This window comes from Macaca thibetana, chromosome 9, assembly GCF_024542745.1.
Source record: "Macaca thibetana thibetana isolate TM-01 chromosome 9, ASM2454274v1, whole genome shotgun sequence".
In the NCBI taxonomy this organism is placed as follows: domain Eukaryota; kingdom Metazoa; phylum Chordata; class Mammalia; order Primates; family Cercopithecidae; genus Macaca; species Macaca thibetana.
This window is the reverse complement of record NC_065586.1, coordinates 129569659-129592398: the sequence shown is the minus strand read 5'-3', so window position 1 is coordinate 129592398 and position 22740 is coordinate 129569659. Positions and strand designations below refer to the sequence as shown.

The following is a 22740-nucleotide window of genomic DNA, read 5'->3' as shown; positions in this document are numbered from 1 at the left end:
AGCGCCCAGCGGAGCCCTCGCCATCCCCCTCAGCACTGTGTGTGCAGATGAAAGGCAGGAACCCAGGGGTGGTTCATCAGGGAGCCACACTGAAGGTTGGGCCCCTAACCTTGGAAGTCAGGTGGCAGCAGAGACAAGAAACGATCCAAGAGGTTGCCTGACTGGGAGACCCCTGACCCTCCTGCCTGAGTTCCAGGAGGAGTAGCCCACATCCCGACTCAGTAAAACAGTGAAAACAATGTGGACTGGAGACACACACAGTCGCCCTCAGACAAGAAGACAAAGGACCAGGTGAGGCAGACAGCCGGGCCCAGAACAGAACCTGGACCATCATGGTGTCTGTTGAACGTTTCTGGATCGAATTAATGACGGATGAGTGAATTCAAAGAGAGTTTAATAACATCTGTTTTGGGAGTGAGGACAAGGAAGACCCCAGCCTTCCCTGGTGTATCCCACTCTCTCCACACACTGACATCCCCACTGTCAGCTCCAGGTCATCACGTCCTGGGGCAGAGGCCACCATGGTCTTCCATCCCAGCCTCAGCTTCGGGGCCCAGGCTGAAAGGAGCCCCATCTGTGTTTAGGGAGACAGACACAGGGTCCATTGGGGTGCTGAGCGATTTCTCAAAGCCCAGGAGTTCCCATCTCCCGGTTTCTTGCTGGGAAGCAAAGCCTCAAAGGGACAAGGATGGGACACAGTGGGTCGGGAGACAGTGATATGGCTTCTCACAGTGACCTGGGCTGCCCAGGGCCCCTCCTGCAGCCGACCGGGACAAGGTGCTGGAAGGACACTGCTCAGCTGCAAAAGCAACCCAAATATAGACCCATGACCTCCCTAAGTCCACATCTACGCCCTGGGAGATGCAGCTTCAAAAGGACAGCCAGAAGTCCTAATGCCCCAGGCCCGAGACAGGAGAGAAAGTCACGGACACGTGAGAAGCAGCTCTCAGGTTCTTTAAATGTAGGCGCTGGCCAGAGCAGAGCCCTCTGCATAGGAGCAGTACAGCAGCAAGAGCACCATGGATGCCAGGACACAGAGGTGCACACCTGCGGGGCTCAGCAGCACCCTGGCCTCCTCCGCCTCCTCCCCAGTGCCATCCTCAGGCTCTCTCACATCGTCATAGTCCTCCTCCAGGCCCAGGTCCCCGGATCCTGCAGGTCCCTCGTCTTTCTCCTCCATGGGGAAGGCTCCGATGTCCTCATAGACACCCTCTGAGGACAGATGGCCTGACATGTCCCAACCTGCAAAGGCCCCACCAGAATGTTCTAGAAGAAATGCTCCTGCAGTCCAAGCCCACCGTGTCTGGCCCCTGCGGTCTCTCATGCACACCAGGAGCACCCCTGGCTCCTCTGTCAGCAGCCCCCACAGACGGCAAAGACCCCCAGCCAGAGGCCACTTTCTACTCAGGGCCCCCAGGAATGCGGTCCTAGGGTGGGACCGGTGGCCTCCGCCTCTGAACACACCCAGGAAAGCCCCCATTGGACATAAGTCTTAAGGGTCAGCAGAATCCTGAAGCCCGTTCTCACTCCAGGCAGCCCTGGGAGTGTGGATTTCCTTGATCCAGCACATCGCGAGGGCAAAGCAAGACTCAGACTCAGGGTCCCTGAGGCCCAGACGGAGAGTCACTGAGCAGTCACCATGGGGAAGGCCACTTAGCATGTAGGGCAGTGACCAGGACAGAAAGGGTCTGCAATGACAGGGCCCACAGAGCATGCCCCCCAGCCTCCCCACCCCAGGCCCCTGCTCACCACACCTGGGCACGCCCACCTACCCCTGCAGGCTGCTCTGCGGCGGCACCACTGCGTGCCCAGGAACAGGGAGATGATGCCCAGGAGGGAGCCAAGGACCAGGCAGGTGATCTCAGGCAGGGCCCAGGCCTTGTGGGCAGGTGGAGGGGCCAAGGGAGGGGCTGTGGGGCACAGTGAGAGGCGGGGCCTGCTGTGCACCTGCGCTGCCTGGGCCATTGTGACCCTGGCCCTGAGGGACCTCAGCCTCACAGGGATGGGGCCACCCCAGGAGAGGTGGGCCTTTGTGCTGCCTGAACAGGCGCTCCTCCCGTGGAGAGACACTGTGGAGGTCAAGGCCACCACATGAGAGGCCCAGGTGGAGGGCCCAGGTGGGAGAATCCAGGAGGCCTGTAGGCCCAGATAGTGGGTACCAGGGAGGAAGGCCCATGTGGGAGGGCACAGGTGGACAAATCCAGCTGTGTAGGCCCAGAGAGCGGTTACAGTTGGGAGGGCACAGGTGGGGAGGCATGAGTGCAGGGCTGAGGCGGAAGGCACAGGTGGGAAAATGCAGGTATGTGGGCCCAGATAGGAGCATCAGAGGATGATCTGGGAGGGGGTGAGGCCTGTGGAATGCGCTTAGCATCCTGACTGCCCACTGCCCTCAGCTCTGCCTTGAACACAGACCTAGGGTCCAAGGGGCCACAGCTTTCGAGGGCCAAGCCCCCCGCAGCCACCAAGGCAAAGACCCCAGAGAAGTGGCTGTGTGGGGCCTGGGGTCTCTGTCCTCCACATCCCCAGATCCCCATATATTCACTCAGGTGGGCACAGGGGGGGGGGTGTCCTGGTCGTGATGGTCAGCCCTGAGCCCCAGTGCAGGTCCCTGCGGGGTCCGACATACAGGAGTGGGGTGAGCATGAGAAAGAGCCACCTACCCAGCGGCGGCAGGGGCAGCACAGTGGTCTCCGGGGAACCTGCAGTAAACGGTGGCAGGTGAGGACCGGGATGGGGAGGCAGCTACAGCCCTGAGCCGCACAGACCCTCACCCAGCCCACGCAGCCTGAGCGGACAGGACTGGTCCCCGGCAGCCCGGCCAGGAGCACCCACAAGGGACCACGCCTTGGGCAGCCTCAGGGCTGGGTGCTGGGGATCCGCTTGAGGGGAAAGGGGCCGGAGACCACCACAGGACTCAACCAGCGCCCCTCTTCCCAGCCCTCCCCCGGCCCCACTCACCCAAGCAGCGCACGCCCGCGTCCTCCTTGTGCGCGCAGTCTCCGCGTCCCCACCGCTCCGCAGGGCAGCCCCGCAGGGACGCCTCGCTGCCCCGGCACCCCACCTCGTCCAGCCACACGGGTCCGGAGCCAGGGCCAAAGGCGGCGGACCCCAGGGCGGCGACGGCCCCACCACAGCCCAGCTGGCGGCACACGACCTCCGCGTCCGCCAGGTCCCAGCCGTCGTCACACACGGTGCCCCAGGAGCCCGCGTGCCAGAGCTCCACGCGCCCGGAGCAGCGGTCCTCGCCCCCACGCACGCGCAGCGCGCCCTCCTCTGGAACGGGGGCTGCCGTCACTGCGGGGGCTGGACCGGGATGGGAAGGAGGACAGGGACAAGGACAGAGGGGTACCTGGGCAGCCGAGCGAGGAGGAGCAGTTGAGGGGCTCCCCAGCAGCCTGTGGCCTGTCCTCTGACAATCCTGCAGGTTAAACAGCAGCTCTGAGAGCATCAGTGCCCGAAGAAGCTTCAGAAGGAAGGCTGTGGATCCCAGTGACCCCCAGGCCCAAGCTCTGATTCGATGGCATCCCCTGCCAGTGACCTGTCAGGACAGATGACTCTCTTCCCGGGCACCCCCGGAGACCTCTAATGCCCACCTGCACAGGTAATCCAGACCTGCTCCCGAAGGTCACAGGAATGCGGGTGCCACGGATGGGAGGGGCATTGCCACAGGGTGGAGTTGTGCAGCGGACGGCACTCGATGTTGTCCACCCAGGCGGTCCCGGTGCCGGCAGAGGGGAAGGGCCTGTTCTCCAGCCAGCCCCACTCCCCACACCCCAGCTGCTTGCAGATGATGGACAAGGAGAGGTCCTTCAGGGCATTGCTGCACACGGCGCCCCAGGTCCCATTGTAGAACACGTCCAGCCACCCAGCACAGCAGCAGGTCCCGCCTCGCAGCCTCAGAGCCACCGACTCTGCAAGGCAAGCACAGTCAGGCCAAGGAGTGCCCTGCCTGGACACCACGGGCAGTCTCAGAAGGAGGGGGCTAGACTCAGGGGGTCCCAGCGCTGAGATCAGTTATAGAAAGAGTGTGGAGCTTCTCTGAAAAATTTAAAGCAGAGCTACAACACAATCCAGCAATCCCACTGCTGGGTATAGACCCAGAGGAAATGAAATCAGCACAGCAGCGACATCTGCACGCCCAGGTTCACTGCAGCACTACTGACAATAGCCAAGATGTGGAATCCGTGTAAATGTCCAACAACAGATACACGGACACAGAAAATACGGCAGTTACTCAGCCATTTAAAAACAAAACAAAACAAAACAAAAAACAATAAAATCCCATCATTTGCAGCAATGCGGATTGAACTGGAGGACACTGTGTTAAGTGAAACAAGCTAGGAACAGAAGTTAAACACCCCATGTTCTCACTCATAAATGGAAGCTTTAAAAAAGTTGATCTCCTAGAAGTAAAAAACAGAACAGAGGATACTAGAGGTTGGGAGGTGGGGGAGGGAGGGATAGGAGGAGATCTGTGGAGATACAAAATCACAGCTGGATAAGAGGAATAAATCTAGCATTCTATAGCACTGTAGGTGACTGTAATTAACAGTCTATTATTTGGTTTCAAATCGCTGGGAGGAGGATATTGAATGTTCCCAACACAAAGAAATGAAACATGTCTGAGATGATTGTTTGCTAATTACCCTGATCTTACCACTACACATTATACGGATTGAAACACCACTATGTACCCCATACAGGTGTACGAAGATTGTCGATTTAAAAAAGTAAAACAGAAATGTGGTACATGGATGCTATGGAATACTGTTCAGCTTCAAATAAGAAGGAAATTCTGTGATCCGTGACAACATGGATGAACCTGGAGGACGTTATGTTAAATGAAATAAACCAGGAATGGAAAGACAAATTCTGCATGATCCCACTTACATATGGGAGCAAAAAAAAAAAAAAAAAAAAAAAGTCAACTGCATAAAAACAATAGAATGTGGTTATCGGGGCAGCTGGTGGGGAAATGGGGAGAAGTAGGTCAAAGGGTACACAACTGTGCAGGATGAATAAATCTAGAAACCCAACATACAGCAGGAGGAATGTAGTTAATAATATTGGATTGTACACTGGAAATTTGCTAGGAAAGTAGATTTTAGGTGCTCTTACCACAAAACCAAGCGTAACTTTGCGAGATGGTGGAATGCTCATTGGCTTGACTGTAGTAATTATTTAACTCTGTGTGTGTGTGTGTGTGTGTGTGTGTGTGTGTGTGTGTGTGTGTGTGTGTGTGTACCTCAGCCCCATGTTCAGAGATAGCTTCGGTCCTGACTGATCAGTGCCCAAATATGTTCAGTGTTACCCTTGGAGCAGTGTAGAGTCCAACAGACTAATATGGTCACCTAATGGCATGTTAGACAATTCTTTAAAGCTATGCCATGAAGCACTGTAATAACATTTTAAAAATACCTGTACCAGGATAATTGGAGAACATTGGGTATAAATTGCAACTGAAAGGATCATATCTAATTAAAATAAGCTTAGAAAAAGTACTGGAAAGAAATTCATGGTAATAGAATACAAAAGTGTCCACAAGTATCCCCTGCCTGATCCACACCCTCTCACTGAGTCCGTGCCCCAGTCCTTGAGTCCTGGCTGCCTCGGGACTTGGGCCAAGGAATAGGGTCTGAGACTCTGTGCCTGTTCCTAGGCTGACACTGCTATCATTTTTAGAACCAAGGCTGGATCATGACAGAAACAGAGCCTCCACCACTCCTGCCTTCAGCCAGGGCCCAGAAGCAGGGCTCCACCTAAGCATCAAGTGACCGAAGGCACTGAGGGAGCCCGGCTGGGACAGAGAACCACCAGGCTGAGCACAGCCAAAGGCAGTGACCACAGAAGTTGGAGCCACACACATCCCTGCTGCCCGTGGTGGGGCTGGTTACTCAGCATCAATTTCACGTACATTACATATTCATGGTGGCTTTATCTCCGGCTGTTGCGATTACAGATGGTTTTTTCTTTCAAATGTTTTGGGCTCAAATTTTAACACCATGTAAAACTTTATATTTCATTCTCTCAAAAATATTAGCAATATAGTATTTTTGTAAAGTCTATCAAGAGATATCCTCTACCTATGTCTAGAAATTAGTGTTCTAATTCTTTAAAATGGCTCCTGTCCCTCAGATATGAAAAGTCCCATCTGCTTTCCCAAAACAATTAAAGTTTGCACCCTGGACATATGGACAGGACCTTGGGCAAAGCAGCAGCACAGGCAGGAGACACAGGCCATGTGGGCAGCCCAGAGCTGAGCAGGGCTCCGTGGCCTGCCTGTCCACCTGCCCACAAGTGGGACAGCAGGAGCCATGAGCGCCCCACCCCACCCTGAGGATGCAGTCCTGTCAGGCAGGGACCCTGAAGAGCCTGGAGGGGCCAGAAGTGACCGAGGCATAGCTGAGACCCAGGTGGAAAAGAGGCAGCCCCGGGAATTGAACTGGCCATGCCCAACATGCTGGCTCCAGCAGACGGTCTGATGGCCAGATGCCTGCACATGCCGGCTCAGGTGGGGTCCCCAGGATGAAGCTTCACAGACAAACAGATAAAGTAGCCACCAGAGGAAAATGCTGCAAACCAGAGACCAACGACCACATGGAAGATGCGGAGGAAGGGCTAACATCAGCCGCTTTCCACGGAAACCAGCAGAATGTTCTAGAAAATGACCTGCCATTCTCACTGAGATGCCAGAAAAAGATGGACCTTTTATGAGAGTGGAGCATAATGTCATTAGGAGAAAACAAGCTGCTGAGAATAAAGACACAAAAATGAGGTGACAGACGAGGTGAGGAGGGCGAAATAATACACCAAAGGACCGAAGAGCAGAACCGACAGAAACGCAGATTGTGGTGTGCCACCTGGAGAAATGCCCCAAGAATGCCTGGGGAAGGAGCCACGCCAAAATTAATTTCAGAAACATAGAGAAGACCCAAACTCACGAGACTCCAGCATTGCATACAAAGAACGCAATAATTGAAATAAATGTAATAATCCAAGATACCACTGAAGAAAACGTTTCTAAAGTACAATATAAACCAAAATCAATGAGAAGAGCCCACACTTGGATGAGCTGCTGGAGACTCTGCCGGCATCCAGCTTCTCCCCCTGGGATTGCCTGGAAAGACCGCAGGTCAGGTGGGGAGCCCATGACCCGCTCGCTCACAGGCTTCTCTGGAGAACCCATCCCCCCAAATGACAAAGTTCCATCACCCAAGAATGACCACACCTGGACAAGATGAGAACACAAAGGATCTCGGGTATGCGTGAATAATAATAACAATAAAAAATCTCATCCACCACCTCAAAAATAGTCTGCAAAATGGCCAGGTACGGTGGCTCACACCTGTAATCCCAACACGTTGGGAGGCTGAAGCAGGTGGACTGCTGTGGGCGGCAAGCCACTGAGGCACCGAGGCAACAGACCGAGGGCACGAGCTGTTCCAGTGTAATATATAAAATCACAAGCGTTATACTAGATCTAGATCATAGATATGATTATGTATGAATATCATTAATCATTAGTTGGTAGCAATTACTCTTTACTCCAATATTATAATAATCCTCGCTCTACAATCATAACCTAGGAAAAACCAGGCCATACAGAGATGGGAGCTGAGGGGACATAGTGAGAAGTGACCAGAAGACAAGTGTGAGCCTTCTGTGATGCCTGGGCAGGGCCAACAGAGGGCTCCTTGGTCTCGTGGTAACGCCAGCATCTGGGAAGACGCCCGTTGCCAAGCGGACTGGGGTCTAGCGGTACGTCGGTGCCAAGGAAAAACACCCACTACTTAGCAGACCGGGAAAGGGAGTCTCCCTTTCCCCGGGGCAGTTCAGAAAAGACTCTACTCCTCCACCACTTGTGGAGGGTCTGACATCAGCCAGGCCCGCCCGCAGTTATCCAGAGGCCTAACGGTCTCCCTGTGATGCTGTGCTTCAGTGGTCATGCTCCTGGTCTGCCTTCATGTTCCATCCTGTGCACCTGGCTCTGCCTTTTAGATAGCAGTAGTAAAATTAGTGAAAGTATTAAAGTCTTTGATATTTCTGAAAAGAGCATAGAAGAAATAAGGACGTAAGCTGTCCTCTCTCTCTCTGCCTCAGCTACCTAAAAGGGAAGGGCCCCCATCCAGTGGACATGTGACTCACATGACCTTATCAATCATTGCAGATGGCTCACACTCTTTACCCTACCCCTTTTGCCTTGTATCCAATAAATAACAGTGCAGCCAGGCATTCGGGGCCACTACTGGTCTCCGTGTCTTGGTGGTTGTGGTCCCCTGGGCCCGGCTGTCCTTTCTTTGATCTCTTTGTCTTGTGTCTTTATTTCTACGACCTCTCATCTCCGCACACAGGGAGAAAAACCCACTGACCCTGTGGGGCTGGACCCTACAGACTGCTTGAGTCTAGGAGTTTGAGACCAGCCTGGGCAACATGGTGAAACTCCATCTCTACAAAAATAAACATTAGCCAGACATGGTGGCACATGCCTGTAGTCCCAGCTACTATGGAGGCTGAGGCAGGAGGATCGTTTGAGCCCGGGAAGCAGAGGTTGCAGTGAGTCAAGATTGCATCATTACACTCTAGCCTGAGCAAGACTTTGTAAAAAAAAAAAAAAAAAAAAGTCTGCAAAAAGCTCTCCAGTCCCCCAAAATATGGATCAAAATTAAGACTCTGAAGCCAGTGGCAGCGCTCACTTCTGTAGTCCCAGCAGCTTGGGAGGCTGAGGCTGAGGGATCCCTGGACTACAGGAGGTCAAGACTGCAGTGACATGTGATTGGGCCGCTGCACTCCAGCCTGGGCAACACAGTGAGACCATCTCAAAATAAATGTATATATACGTGAATTCCGGATGGAAACTTCAAGCTCACTTGAGCTGGTGATGGTGGAAAATGAGCCCAGGCGGGGCTGCTCCAGGAAGCTCCAGGTGCAGGAAACCAAAGCGCTTTGTCCGGTGCCATTTACTACACCAAGAGGAACCTCACCCAATACATTGTGAAGGAAGACAACAGCTCCTGATACTTTAATGTAATTCTGGAAAGCAAGTAGGCATGATTGTACGTAATAAAACAGCATGATCATTTGATACCCAACCGCCACTCACCTGAGCAGAGGACGCCAGCGTCCTCCTTGTGGCTGCAGTCGTGCTGGCCCCAGCCCGCCGACGGGCACTGCCACAGCGCAGATTCGTGGCCCTGGCAGCCCAGCTCATCCAGCCAGATGCGCCCTGCCCCGGCTCCGAAGTGTGCGGCCCCCAGGGCGCTCAGGGCGCGGCCACAGCCCAGCTGCCTGCAGACCACGTGCGCGTCCTGCAGGTCCCAGGCGTCGTCACACACGGTGCCCCACGCGCCCCCGTGCAGCACCTCCACGCGCCCCGCACAGCGCCCCGGCCCCGCGGCCAGCCGCACCCCGAGGCTCCCTGTGGAGAGACAGAGTCAGGGCGCCCAGGACCCCGCGGCGACGGGCCATGGGGGATGCGGTTCTGCCCTCACCAGAGCACACCACGCCGGCGTCCCGCGAGGTTCCCGCGGGCTCCTGCAGGGTCGCGGACACGTTGCACTGAGTCAGGCGGGTCTCGGTGCCCAGACAGCGCGCGCGGCTCAGCGACACCTGGACGGACCCGCGGCTGGGGGCAGGTGCGTCATAGGCTTGTTCGGCCGCTCCGCACCCGAGCTGCCGGCACACCACGTCCGCGCCGCGCAGGTCCCAGGCATCGTCCAAGACGCGGCCCCACACGCCCTCCAGGGAGACCTCCACGCGGCCATCACAGCGGCTCTGTCCTTCCCTCAGCCGCACGGCGTGGGGCAGACCTGGGGATGGGGACCCACAGGGGACCCAGGGTGTCAGCGGGAGGGACCCGGAACCACCCCACAGCAGGGCCCCTCCCTCTCCGCCCCCTCTGTCCATGCCTCTCACACCCTCCTCCTCCACCGTCCTGGCTGCACCCACCTGAGCAGACCGCGGAGGCTGAGTTTCCCGGGGCACAGGCCGGGGCGCCCAGGGTGCTTACTGGGCAATTCCACAAGTAGGGTTCTGTCCCCCCACAGTGAAACGCGTCAGGCCAGATGGCAGCGTCCCCGTCCCCAAAATGGCCTCCTCGAGGTGCAGCCAACGCGTTGCCGCAGTTGAGCTGGTGGCAGAGGACGGTGGCATCTGCTATGTCCCAGTGGGTGGCACAGAGGGGCGCCCAGGACCCCTGCACCTGGAGCTCCACGCGGCCCTCACAGCTGCTGCTGCCATTGACCAGCCTGAACTCTGGGGGAGAGGAAGAGTCAGCGTGGCTCGCACATGGCAGACCCAGCACATGGCTGGCTGTGGTCATTTCCTTCCTTCACACCCAGAGGGGTGGGCACAGAGCCCAGCTCTGCTCTCACCAGCTCCTCTGCCCTCCTCTGCCTCAGCATGCAGCTCACACAGCTCTCCAGAAGAATCTGATCTTAGCTGCAGCCTTGGGGCACATCATTCTACACCCAGTCTCTTCCCTGCTTCTTTCAACCAACTGAAGCAAACATCCAAAGCACACACACCTACCGGCCAGAGGCACCTTTAGGGCATGAAGGGATTTGGCAGAGAACAAGGCAGGGATGAGCCTTCAGAGCCCACACACAGGACCTCACCTGAGCACCTGAGCCCCGCATCACGGCCGGGCCCACACTGGCTCCCATTTCCCCGCGGGCAGTGGAACAGCAGCGACTCGTCGCCTGCACAGCGGAAGGTCTCCGTCCACACCGGCCCCGAGCCCCGGCCGAAGCGGGAACCCTTGGGTGTGGACGCCGCCACCCCGCACTGCAGCTCCCGGCACACCACGTGGGCCGTGGCCAGGTCCAGGTCTGTGTCACACATGGTGCCCCAGGTCAGGCCCCGCCTCACCTCCAGGCGCCCGGCGCAGGGGTGCTCGCCGCCCACCAGCCGGGCCTCGGTGTGTCCTGGGGGCAGACGTCCTCTCAGGCACGAGACAGGTGTTCTCAGGTCAACTGCCTGGCCCTGAGCCTTAGACTGCAGAAGGCTTCAGCCAGGAGCCATCATCTGTATCTAGGCAGAGGGTCTGCCAAGCACAGGCAGGAACTTGCAGCCAGAGGCCCTTCCCCCCTGCACCCAGAGAAGAGCAGGCGTCTTTGGCCGCATCGCCAAGGTCAGGGTCAGGGTCACCTGCTGCAGGTGCCCACGTATTTCACAGCCTCTGCCTGTCCGGGGCCATGACAGCAACACTCTCTGCAATCCCAGAGGCGATTGGGAGGCGTCAGGGCACCCCTTGGTCCACTGAGCACCACCCTCTCTGGGGTACTGCAGCAAGCAGACTATCCACCTCATTTCAGCTGCTCCTCATACAAGGCCAGGAGCTGTGAGGCCAGCGCAGCTCACACACACTTGAGGCAGGGCTGGGAGGACGTGACCTCTCCCCAACCCCAACCCTTAGACATGCAGAGATCACAGCTGAGGCAGCTCCGACTTACACCAGCAGCCAGGACCCCTAGATGGCCGGCGGGTTCTGAGCCAGGACACCTCTGTGGGGCCACCAGAAACTCAGCTCCGCTCTGCTGAGAACCAGCGTGAGAGCTGAGTCCCGTTCCCTCCGGCTGCACATGCACCACGTCTGCGCCCAATGTCTCATGTGGGACAGGAGCCCCATCCGTGGGGACGCCCACCCCTTCTCCCTGCTCTCCCCAGGTCCAGGCCCAGCATCATCCCAAGGGTCACTGGGAACATCGCGTGGCAGCCTCACCTGAGCAGACCACCTCTGCATCCAGCCGCAGGTCGCAGCTGCCACGAAAGTTGTTGTCCAGTCTGCAGCTGCGGATGGTGGGCTCGGTGCCCCTGCAGGCCAGGTACTTCCTGACGACGCCCACGTCCCGGCGGGGGGCCTGGAGCACAGGGCCGCACCCCAGCTCCCGGCAGAACACCATCGCCTCCTCCATGTGCAGGCCACAGAGGCGGTCCACCCCGTTCACGTTTCTGATCTCGGGGAGCCCCGCGCAGGGACTGTGGCCCTGCACCAGCCGGAGCTCCCGGAATGTGCCGTCTGTGGAGCACAGGCCCGTCTTCCGTGAGGTATGGACCCAGCTGCCCACATGGTCACTTGGCAGCTCCTTTTTCAGGGAGGACGGTGCTGCGCTGCGGAGGGCCAGCTTCAGGGGCAGGTGACCGGGCAGTCACACAGGGCCCGGGGCTCAGAGAGGCCCCCTGTGCCCAGCTTCATGCTCTGCTGCCGGTCTCCTGAAACAAGGGTCCCCACAGGGTCCCTTCACACTGGGCCCCCAGATGATAGGAGGTCCTGGCCAGGTGGTTCCGCTTCAGAGGCAGGACGCTATGAGGGGTCCTTACAGCCACACAAAGTCTGAGGGACAGCTGAGGACCCTCAGGCCAGATCTCAAAGGCAAAGCGTGTACCTTTCTGTCATTTGTGTAAGAAACTACCATCAGCTACCTGTGTGGGCCTCAGGCGTCCACAGACCCCGCCCCCTCTCGGCTGCTACCTCCCCATGCCTGGGCCTCACTCTGCTTCCTTCGTGCACTCTCTGACTGTCCCTGGCAGTGGTTTTTCCACAGCTGAATCTTACAGTCAGGATGGTTCCGGTGCCCAGCGAGGAGCCCCTCCCAGAGAGAGCTCCAGATCCACGGCCTCCCCGCCCACCTCGGAGACCCTCCCTCTCCTCCCACTCCTCCTCCCCAGCCCGCCCCCTTCACTCCTCCCTACTTACTGGAGCACAGCGCGACCACCACCCACGTGTGGGGGCACGGGCTCTGGCTCCATGAGCCAAGGCTGCACTCCCAGAGGGAGGACTCGTTGCCCCGGCAGGACACGTTGTGGAGCCAGGGCTGGGCCATCTCTCCAGGCAGCGGGACATACTTGGGGGCGCCCACGGCAGGACCGCAGCCCAGCTGCCTGCACACCACAGAGGCCTCTGCCAGCGTCCACTCCTGGTTGCACACGTATCCCCACGTCCCGTGGTGTCGGACCAGCACCACTCCGTCGCACGTGCTGTGTCTGTACGCCAGCCTCAGAGCACCTGGTCCACCTTCAGACAGACAGGTCCAGTTAGAGGGGCCAGAACCAACCAGAGGCTCAGGAGGAAGCTGGCAGCAATGGCAGCTCTGGCGGCAGCAGGGAACGGCCTGCGAGGCCTCAGCGGCAAGTTGGGTTCCTCTCATCCCATGAAGCAGTCCCAGAGAGGTGATGGGCGCGGCTCACACAGAAACCCTCACCCCATGTGTCTCCCCCGGGGCTGCTCCCCTCCCCGGCCCTCTGAAGCCCCAACATCATGGAGAACCGCCCCCCCGCAAGGATGTCCCCTGTCCTCCTGGGTCTGCAGCTGGGCGGGTCCTCCCACCCACTCTCTGCCTCCCAAGCATCATTCCCCCGCTTCCACTGGAGGCCCTGTGGTCTCCAGCCCACCACTGTCACCCCTGCCCCGCCCACGTGACTGTCCACACCCCTTGGAGTGCTCTGCTCACCCCTCGCTCCTGTCCTGTGCAACCTGAGCGTCCAGGAAAACACCCCCTGCCTGCCCTGCCACCACACCAAACCCAGCCCCACTACCCCACCCACACCAGCCTTCCAGCCAGGATCTCAGTCTCCATGGTTTCCGAGCATCTCAGATGCCCCAGCACCTTCTCTCCCACCCCCCACGGAGGCACCCCAACCACCCTCTCCAGGCCTCTGCACCCCCACATCAACACAGCCACCCCGAGAGGAAGCACCACTAGGAGGAACTCCATGTGGGTGGTGCTGTGGTCCCAGAGCAGCCTCCAGGGCCCCTGGAGGACTTTCCACACCCAGAAGAGAGCCTCCCAGATGGCAGTCAGGAGCAGAGGCGGGACCCTGCCTGGTCCAAGATGAAGACCTTTCCCTCCCACCTCGTGGGGAGCCTTGAATCCCCTCCCTCTCAGTCTTCCTCCATCCCTCCACACCCCCCAGCCTCCTCATCACCCTCCCACCTGGTTCTCCTCAGGACATGGATGTGTGCTGGTGTCTGTGATTGACTGATTGATTTACTTAGAGACAGAATCTCGCTCTGTCACCCAGGCTGGAGTGCAATGGCACGATCTCAGTTCACTGCAACCTCCGCCTCCAGGGTTTAAGCAATTCTCCTGCCTCAGCCTCCCATGCAGCAGGGATTACAGGCGCACGCCACCACGACTGGCTAATATTTGTATTTTTAGCAGAGATGGGGTTTCACCATGTTGGCCAGGCTGATCTCGAACTCCTGACCTCAGGTAAACTGCCTGCCTTGGCCTCCCAAAGTGCTGGGATTACAGGCATGAGCCACTATGCCCACTACGAATGGCTTTTTATACTGTATTTTCTAAAGCTTATTTCTTGTTGTAGTAGAGAATTCCGGCCCTTGTGCTTGCAATCCTTAACACAAAAGCAAATCCCTTCAACCCCAGGTATCCATCCATCTGTGGCCACACTGCTGCCTTTCCTTCAAATCCCAACCCCCTCTGCCCTCTCTGCAGCTGCTCACAGACTCCCACCCCACCACTGGGGGTGCGGCTCCATCCAGCACCAGGTCACCGCCCTGCTGGGTACCTGGACCAGCCCTGCCAGTGAAGTGTTCCTCAGCCTCGAAGGTACCCTCCCGTGCCTCCCACCCAGCCCTACACTCATGTCATGGCTCCGTGCCCATGTACGCAGGTCCCCAGGGCTCCCTCACCTCCAGCCTCTCCTGCTCTTCCTTCTGGCTGGACCCCCCTCTCTACAGCTGCCTGCTCTGACCCAGCAGCCCTTCCACATGGCCCCACACCACAGTGTCCCCACCTGGGTGCAGCATCTCTGTGGGACCCCATGCTCAACCTCACTGCCAGATGCAGCCAACCCTCCCACCTCCTTCCCAGGACCTCAGCCCTGCTCCAGGGGACATGGATGGAGCAGCCCCCGCAGGACCCCTCAGGACTCTGTTGATCGGGGTCATTGGGACCAGACACTGGGCCGTGTCCCTCATTTTGTCCAGGGCCTGACCCAGCCCTGTGCCCTGGGTTCCGAGCAGTGGGGTTAGGGGCTGGGCGCCCTGAGGTCACAGGGATCCAGCCATGTGGAGCCACCTCCCTCCTGCCCCAGCATGTCCGACGCACTCTGGGCTGAGTGAGACCCAGACAGACAGCAGGTCGCTGCAGGGACCCTCATGCCCCGGGGCCTGGGCATCGACAGAGCTGCTGCCTCCAGAAAGTTCCATGGATGAAGGAAGGAGAAACTTACCAGTGGGGACTGCCCAGAGATTGAGAAGAAGGGGCCCGAGTCCCAGGGTCCAGAGAGCTGCGTTCATGGTCCCACAGCCCTCTGGGCTTCAGCAAGTCCTCACTGCTTAGCTGGGGCAACGGTGGAGGTCACAGCCCAGAGTCACATACACAGAGGTGGGAGCTGCCAAGGATGTCCTGGGGCCAATGGGGACAGCCACAGCCTTTCCAGAGCGAATCAGCAGCTCTGCCTCTCAGCCGTGAGCAGAGCAGCCAATGCCTTGCTGGCCTGAGCATCACCAGACATGGGGAGGGTGCAGGCTGTGGGTTTCCTCCCACACTGATAGCTGCTGATGGGACTAGACGCAACCACCAGACAGGTGGTCCAACCTGCCCACAGCACAGCATCAGTGAAGCCCTGCATCTTCGCCCTCCACCTGGGCCCGTCGGCTTCAGCCGTGCCACCACCACAGAAGGCAGTGACGCCAGACAGCCAGGGAGGCGCCCTCCGTGCTGCCAGATGGCACTAGTAGAATTAGGGGTAGGGGTAGGGTGAGGGTTTGAGTGGGAGTCCCAGCAGCACCAGAAGAATGACACGGAAGAACTATGCAAGAACTCTGAGAACTGAACTGTCGTTGGAACCAAAACTCTTGAGAGAAGATACAGCTAAGAATCACTCATGATATGAAGACCCAGGGACACGACCATTTCAATAAGAGACAATCAACTGAGGCCAGCACCAGGAAGACTTGGGTGTCAGAATTATCTGGCAAGGATTTTAAAACAGGCATCGTAAAACTGTTTCCATAACAAATTGCAAATCCCCTTGAAATAAATGGAAAAATAGAAATCTCAGCAAGGAAATAGAAGTTATAAAAATGAAACAGTCTAGGCGCGGTGGCTCACACCTATAATCCCAGCATTTTGGGAGGCTGAGGCAGGTGGATCACCTGAGGTCAGGAGTTCGAGACCACCCTGGCCAACATAGTAAAACCCTGTCACTACTAAAAATACAAAAATTAGCCGGGCATGGTGACGTGCACCTGTAGTCCCAGCTACTCGGGAGGCTGAGGCAGGAGAATCGCCTGAACCCAGAAGGCGGAGGTTACAGTGAGCTGAGATTGCACCACTGCACTCTAGCCTGGGTGACAGAGTAAGAATCTGTCTTAAAAAAAAAAATGAAACAGTGGTAAGGATGTGCAGAAATGGGAACTCTCAGATTTTACTGGTAGACTGCAAAATGGTACAACTGCTTTGAGAAAGTTTGGCAGTTTGTCCACATGTTAAATAGAGATATTTCAGGAAGATACCACTTGAGCCCAGGAAGGGCAGTTCCACTGCAGGGTACATATCTAAGAGGAATGTAAACTTATGTGCAAACAAAAATCTCTACATGAATGTTCACGCAGCATTATTCATAATAAAGATGAAAACAGCTCACGTGTGCATCAACTGATAAATGGATAAAGAAAATGCAGTATGTCCATATTACAGAACGTCACTGAGCTGTAGAAAGGGAACGAGGCACCCACACCGACTAGATGTGCATCAACCTTGAAAACATGCTCAGTGAGAGAAGCCACACTTAAAAGACCACATACTGGGTACAATTCCATTCATATGAGGTTTCCAGAATAGGCAAATCAATAGACATGCAAATTAGATTAGTGGTTTCCAGGGGCTAGAGGAGGAGGAAAGAGAAAAGGACTGAAAATAGTATAGTGTTTTTATTTTTTACTTTTATTTATTTATGTAATTTTTTATTGGGAGACAGAGTCTCACTTTCTCATTCAGGCTGGAGTGCAGTGGCATGATCATAGCTGACTGCAGCCTCAACTTCCTGGCTTCAAGTGATCTTCCTACGTCAGCCTCCTGAGTAGCTGGGACTATAGGTGCATGCCACCATGTCTGGCTGATTTTTAAAAATTTTTGTAGAGCTGGAAAGTCTTGCTATGTACCCAGGCCGGTCTCAAACTCCTGGCCGCATATGACCCTCCCACCTTGGCCTCCCAAAGTGTAGAGATTACAGGTGTGAGCCACTGCAGCCAGCTACAGGATGTCTTCATAAGGTGATAAAAATGTTCTGAAATTAGCTAGTGGTGATGGTTGCATAATCCTGAATATACTAAAATCCTCTGCACCACACACTTTAATGATATATGAACCTCAATCAAGTTGTTTTTAAAATAAATGAATATTATAGAACTGAAAATATAATAACCGAAATGTTAAAAACTCAATGAACGGACTTGTAGAATGGAAATGACAGAGGATGGCACCAGTGAACTTGAAGATACATCAATAGAATTTACTCAATGCAAACAACAGAGAGAAAATAGAAAAATTTATAGAGCTTCAGGGATCTGTGGGACAGTAATAACAAGACTTAATCTTTGTATCATGGGAAATCCGGGAAAGTTAAGAGAGTGTGGGGCTGAAAATGTATTTAAAGTAACAATTACTGAAAACTCTCCAAATGTGGTGAAAGGCACAAAACTACAGATTCAAGAAGCTGAGAAATCCCAAATAAGATGAATTCAAAGACATTCACACCAAGACACATAATTAAATTTTTGGAAACTAAAGGAAAAAAAAATCCTAAAAACAGCCAGACAGAAAGGATGCATTGACTATAAAAAATAGTCATGTGAATTACAGCTAATTTCTCATCTGAAATGGAAGCAAGTAGGAAGTGCCTTAATTTTAATTGACATGTAAGAATTTTACATATTTATGGGATACAGAGTGATATTTTGATACATGTATGCAATGCATAATGATCAAATCAGGGTAATTACCAAGCCCATCAAACATTTATCATTCATCTGTTGGGAACATTCAAAATCCTCTCTTCTAGCTGTTTGAAAATACACAAGTTACTGTGAATTACAGTCACCCCACAAAGCTACAGAACACTGGAACTTATTCCTCTGTAACTTTGTATTTATTAAACAACTTCTCCCTATCTGCTTCTCCCCTAACCCTTCCCAGTCTCCAGTAACTCTAATTTTACTCTTCTAATATGAAGTCAATTTCTTAGTGCTGACATATGAGTAACAACTAGCAGTATTGCAGTATTGAACTTTTTCTACCTGATTTATTGCACTTAATATAATGTCCTACATGCACACACTGTTACAAATGGCAAGTTTTTTTTGTTTTTGTTTTTGTTTTTGTTTTTGAGATGGAGTTTCACTTTTGTTGCCCAGGCTAGAGTGCAATGGCGCAGTCTCGACTCACTGCAACTTCTACCTCCCAGGTTTAAGCGATTCTTCTGCCTTAGCCTCCCGAGTAGCTGAGATTACAGGCACATGGCACTACACCCAGCTAATTTTTGTATTTTTAGTAGAGACGGGGTTTTGCCATGTTGGCCAGGCTATTCTTGAACTCCTGACCTCAGACCAGAGACCTCAGGTGATCCACCTGCCTTGGCCTCCCAAAGTGCTGACATTACAGGTTTCTTTATTTTATTTTTTTTCTTGAGACACTCCCAGGGTCTTATTGTGTGGCTCAGGTTGGAGTACAGTGGTATGATCTTGGCTCACTGCAACCTCTGCCTCCTGGACTCAAGCAATCCCCCCATCTCAGCCTCCCTAGTAGCTGGGACCACAGGTGCATGCCACCACACCCAGCTAATTTGTTTGCATTTTTTGCAGAGATGGGGTTTCACCATGTTGCCCAGGCTGGTCTCAAATTCCAGGACTCAAGCAATCCACCTGTCTTGGCCTCCCAAAGTGCTGGGATTACAGGTATTAGCCACCATGCCGGGCCTGTTTCATTCTTTTTTATGGCTTAATAGTATTCCATTGTGTATGTATATTACATTTAATTTATATAGTTACCTATTAATGAACACTTAGGCTGATTCCATGTCTTGTCTTTTGTGAATACTGCTGCAGTGAACACGGGGGTACAGACATCTCTTCAATACACTGATTTCCCTTCCTTTGAATAAATACCCAGTAGTGGGATTGCTGGATTATATGGTCATTCTATGTTAATTTTTTTGAGGAAACCCCATACTGTTTTCCATAATGGCTATACTGATTTACATTCCCACCAACAGTGTGTAAGTTTTACCATTTCTCTGCATTCTCACCAGCATTTGTTACTGTTTGTCTTTTAGATAAAAGCCCTTCAAACTTGGTTGAGATTATATCTTATTGTGGTTTCAATTTGCATTTCTCTGGTAATTAGTGATGTTGAGGTTTTTTCCATATGTTTTGGCTCTTTATATGTTTTCTATTGAGAAATGCCTATTCAGAAACTTTCACCCATTTTTTAATCAACTTAATTTTTTTTTGCTCTTGAGTTGTTTGAATTCCTTATATAATCTAATTATTCACTCCTGGTCAGATGTATAATTTGCAAATATTTTCTCCCATTCTGTTGGTTGTCACATTGTCATTTGTTTCCTGTGCTGTGCAGAGGGATTTTAGATTGGTATATGCCCATTTGTCCATTTTTGCTTTCATTACCAGTGCTTCTGAAGTTTTGTTCATAAAATCTTTGCCCAGACCAATGTCCTGACTCATTTCCCCTATATTTTCTTCTGGTAGTATTATAGTTTGGATCTTACATTTAAGTCTTTAATCCATCATGAGCTGATTTTTACATGGTGAAAGATAGAGGCCTAGTTTTATTTTCTGCATATGAATATCCAGTTTTCCCAGCATCATTTATTGTAGAAGGTATACTTTCCGCAAATGTGTTCTTGGCACCTTTGTCAAAAGTCAGTTAGGGCTGTAATTATGTGGATTTGTTTATGGGTTCTGCATTTTGTTCAATTGCCCTGTGTGTCTGTTTTCATACCAGTACCATGCTGTTTTGGTTACTATAGCTTTGTAGTATGTTTTGAAGTCAGGTAGTGTGATTCCTCCAACTTTGCCCTTTTTGGTCAGGATTGTTTAGCTATTCAGGGTCTTTGTGGTTTCATAGGAATTTTAAGAGTCTTTTTTCTATTTCAGTGAAGAATGTAATTTATATTTTGATAGGAATTGCATTGAATCTACAGATTGTGTGGATAATATGGTTATTTGGACAATATTAATTCTTCCAATTCATGAACATAGGATGTTTTTTCTTTCTTTTGTGTCATGTTCAATTTCTTACATCAGGGTTTTGTAGTTTTCATTGTAGAGATCTTCAACCTCCTTGGTTAAATGTATTCCTGGCGGTGGGGGTTTGTAGCTATTGTGAATGGGAATGCTTTCTTAATTTGTTTTTTAGGTAGTGTGTTACTGTTGCATAGAAATGGTATTGATTTGTGTGTGTTGATTTTGTATGCTGCAAATTTACTGAATGTATTTATCAGTATGAAAAGTTTTGGGTGGAGTCTTAAGATTTTTCTATATATAAAATCATGTCATCTGCAAACAGGGACAACTCAACTTCCTCATTTCCAATTTAGATGCCTTTTATTTCTTTTCTCTAATTGTTCTGGCTGGAACCTTCAGTACTAGGTTGAATAAGAGTGTTGAAAGTAGACATTCTTGTCTTGTTCCAGTTCTTAAAGAAAAAGCTTTCTACTTTTCCCCCAATCAGTATGATTTTGGCTGTGGGTTTGTCATATATGGCCTTTTTTTGTATTGAGATACATTCCTTCTATACCTAATTTGTTAAGAATTTTTATCATGAAGGGATTGTTGATTTGATTAAATGCTTTTTCTGCATCTCTTAAGATGATCATATGACTTTTGTCCATTCTGCTGTTGTGATATACCACATTTATTGATTTTCATATATTGAACCATCCTTGCATTCCTGAAACAAATCCCACTCAATCATGCTGTATAATCTTTTTGATATGCTGTTGGATTTGGTTTGTTAGTATTTTGTTGAGAATTTTTACATCTATTTTTACTAGGGATATTGTCCTATAGTTTTCTCTTTTGGTTGTGTCCTTGCCTAGTTTTGGTGTCAGGGCAATTCTGGCCTCATAGAATGAGTCTGGACAAATTCCCTCCTCCAACCCCCACCTTCAAGTTTCTGGAATATTTTGAGAAGAGTTACTATTTTTTCTTTTTAAAGATTGGTAGAATTCAGCTGTGAAGCCATGCAGTCCTGGTCTTTTTTTGTTGGGGGACTTTTTATTACTGATGCAATCTCATTACTCATTGATGGTCTGTTCATGTTTTGTATTTCTTCTTGGTTCAGTCTTGGTAAGTTATATGTGTCCAGGAGTTTATCCATTTTCTCTAGATTTTCAAACTTGTTGGCATATAGCTGTTCTTAATGATCTCTTATGTTTCTTTGTATTTCTGTGGTATGAGTTATAATGTCTCCTTTTTTGTTTCTAATTTTATTTGGAGTCATCTTTATTTTTCTTAGTCTAGCTAATGATGTGTTAATTTTGATAATCTTTTCAAAAGCCTGACTTTGTTTTGTTGATCTTTTGTATTCTTTTTTAGTCTCTATTTCATTTAGTTCTGCTGTCATCTTTATTATTTCTTTCCTGCTACTAATCTTGGGTTTGTTTTGCTCTTGCTTTCCTATGTCCCTCAAAGTTCAATGTTAGATTATTTATTTGAAATACTTATCTTTTTTGTTGTAGATATTTGTTGCTGTGGGCGGCAAGCCACCCAGGTGCCGAGGCAAGAGATCAAGGGCACGAGCTGTTCCAGTATAATAAAATATATAAAATAAGAATAGTTATACTAGATATAGACAATAGATATGATTATATATGAATATCATTAATCATTAGTTTGTAGCAATTGCTCTTTACTCCAATATTAAAATAATCCGGCCGGGCACGGTGGCTCAAGCCTGTAATCCCAGCACTTTGGGAGGCCGAGACGGGTGGATCACGAGGTGAGGAGATCGAGACCATCCTGGCTAACACGGTGAAACCCCGTCTCTACTAAGAAATACAAAAAAAAAAAAAAAAAAAACTAGCCGGGCGAGGTGGCGGGCGCCTGTAGTCCCAGCTACTTGGGAGGCTGAGGCCGGAGAATGGCATGAACCCGGGAGGCGGAGCTTGCAGTGAGCTGAGATCCGGCCACTGCACTCCAGCCTGGGCTACAGAGTGAGACTCCGTCTCAAAAATAAATAAATAAATAAATAAATAAATAAATAAATAAATTAAAATAAAATAAAATAATCCTTGCTCTACAATCATAACCTAGGAAAAACCAGGTCATACAGAGACAGGAGCTGAGGGGACATAGTGAGAAGTAACCAAAAGATAAGTGTGAGCCTTCTGTTATGCCCGGGCAGGGCCACCAGAGGGCTCCTTGATCTAGTGGTAATGCCAGCATCTGGGAAGATGCCCGTTGCCAAGCGGACCGTGGTCTAGAGATAGCGTCAGTGTCAAGGAAAAACACCTGCTACTTAGCAGACTGGGAAAGGGAGTCTCCCTTTCCCCAGGGGAGTTTAGAGAAGACTCTACTCCTCCACCACTTGTGGAAGGCCTGACATCAGTCAGGCCTGCCCACAGTTATCCGGAGGCCTAACCATCTCCCTGTGATGCTGTGCTTCAGTGGTCACACTCCTAGTCCACCTTCATGTTCCATCCTGTACACCTGGCTCTGCCTTTTAGATAACAGTAGCAAATTAGTGAAAGTACCAA

At 52.2% G+C, this 22740-nt stretch overlaps 2 protein-coding genes across 2 annotated transcripts in view; one reads left to right on the top strand and one right to left on the bottom strand.

Annotated features, from left to right (window-relative positions):
- SCART1 (scavenger receptor family member expressed on T cells 1) overlaps window positions 1-15297 on the bottom strand; it is a 41400-nt gene extending 26103 nt beyond the window's left edge. The window contains 11 exon segments of the mRNA XM_050805494.1: window positions 2959-3273; window positions 3350-3418; window positions 3613-3777; window positions 3780-3911; window positions 9101-9377; window positions 9379-9806; window positions 9946-10251; window positions 10614-10922; window positions 11720-12016; window positions 12695-13012; window positions 15193-15297. Of these exon segments, the coding sequence (XP_050661451.1) occupies window positions 2959-3273; window positions 3350-3418; window positions 3613-3777; window positions 3780-3911; window positions 9101-9377; window positions 9379-9806; window positions 9946-10251; window positions 10614-10922; window positions 11720-12016; window positions 12695-13012; window positions 15193-15259 (2683 nt within the window). The 5' untranslated portion in view covers window positions 15260-15297.
- Window positions 1-22740, top strand: part of FUOM (fucose mutarotase) — a 243837-nt gene that overhangs the window by 130256 nt on the left and 90841 nt on the right. The window lies entirely within an intron of this gene.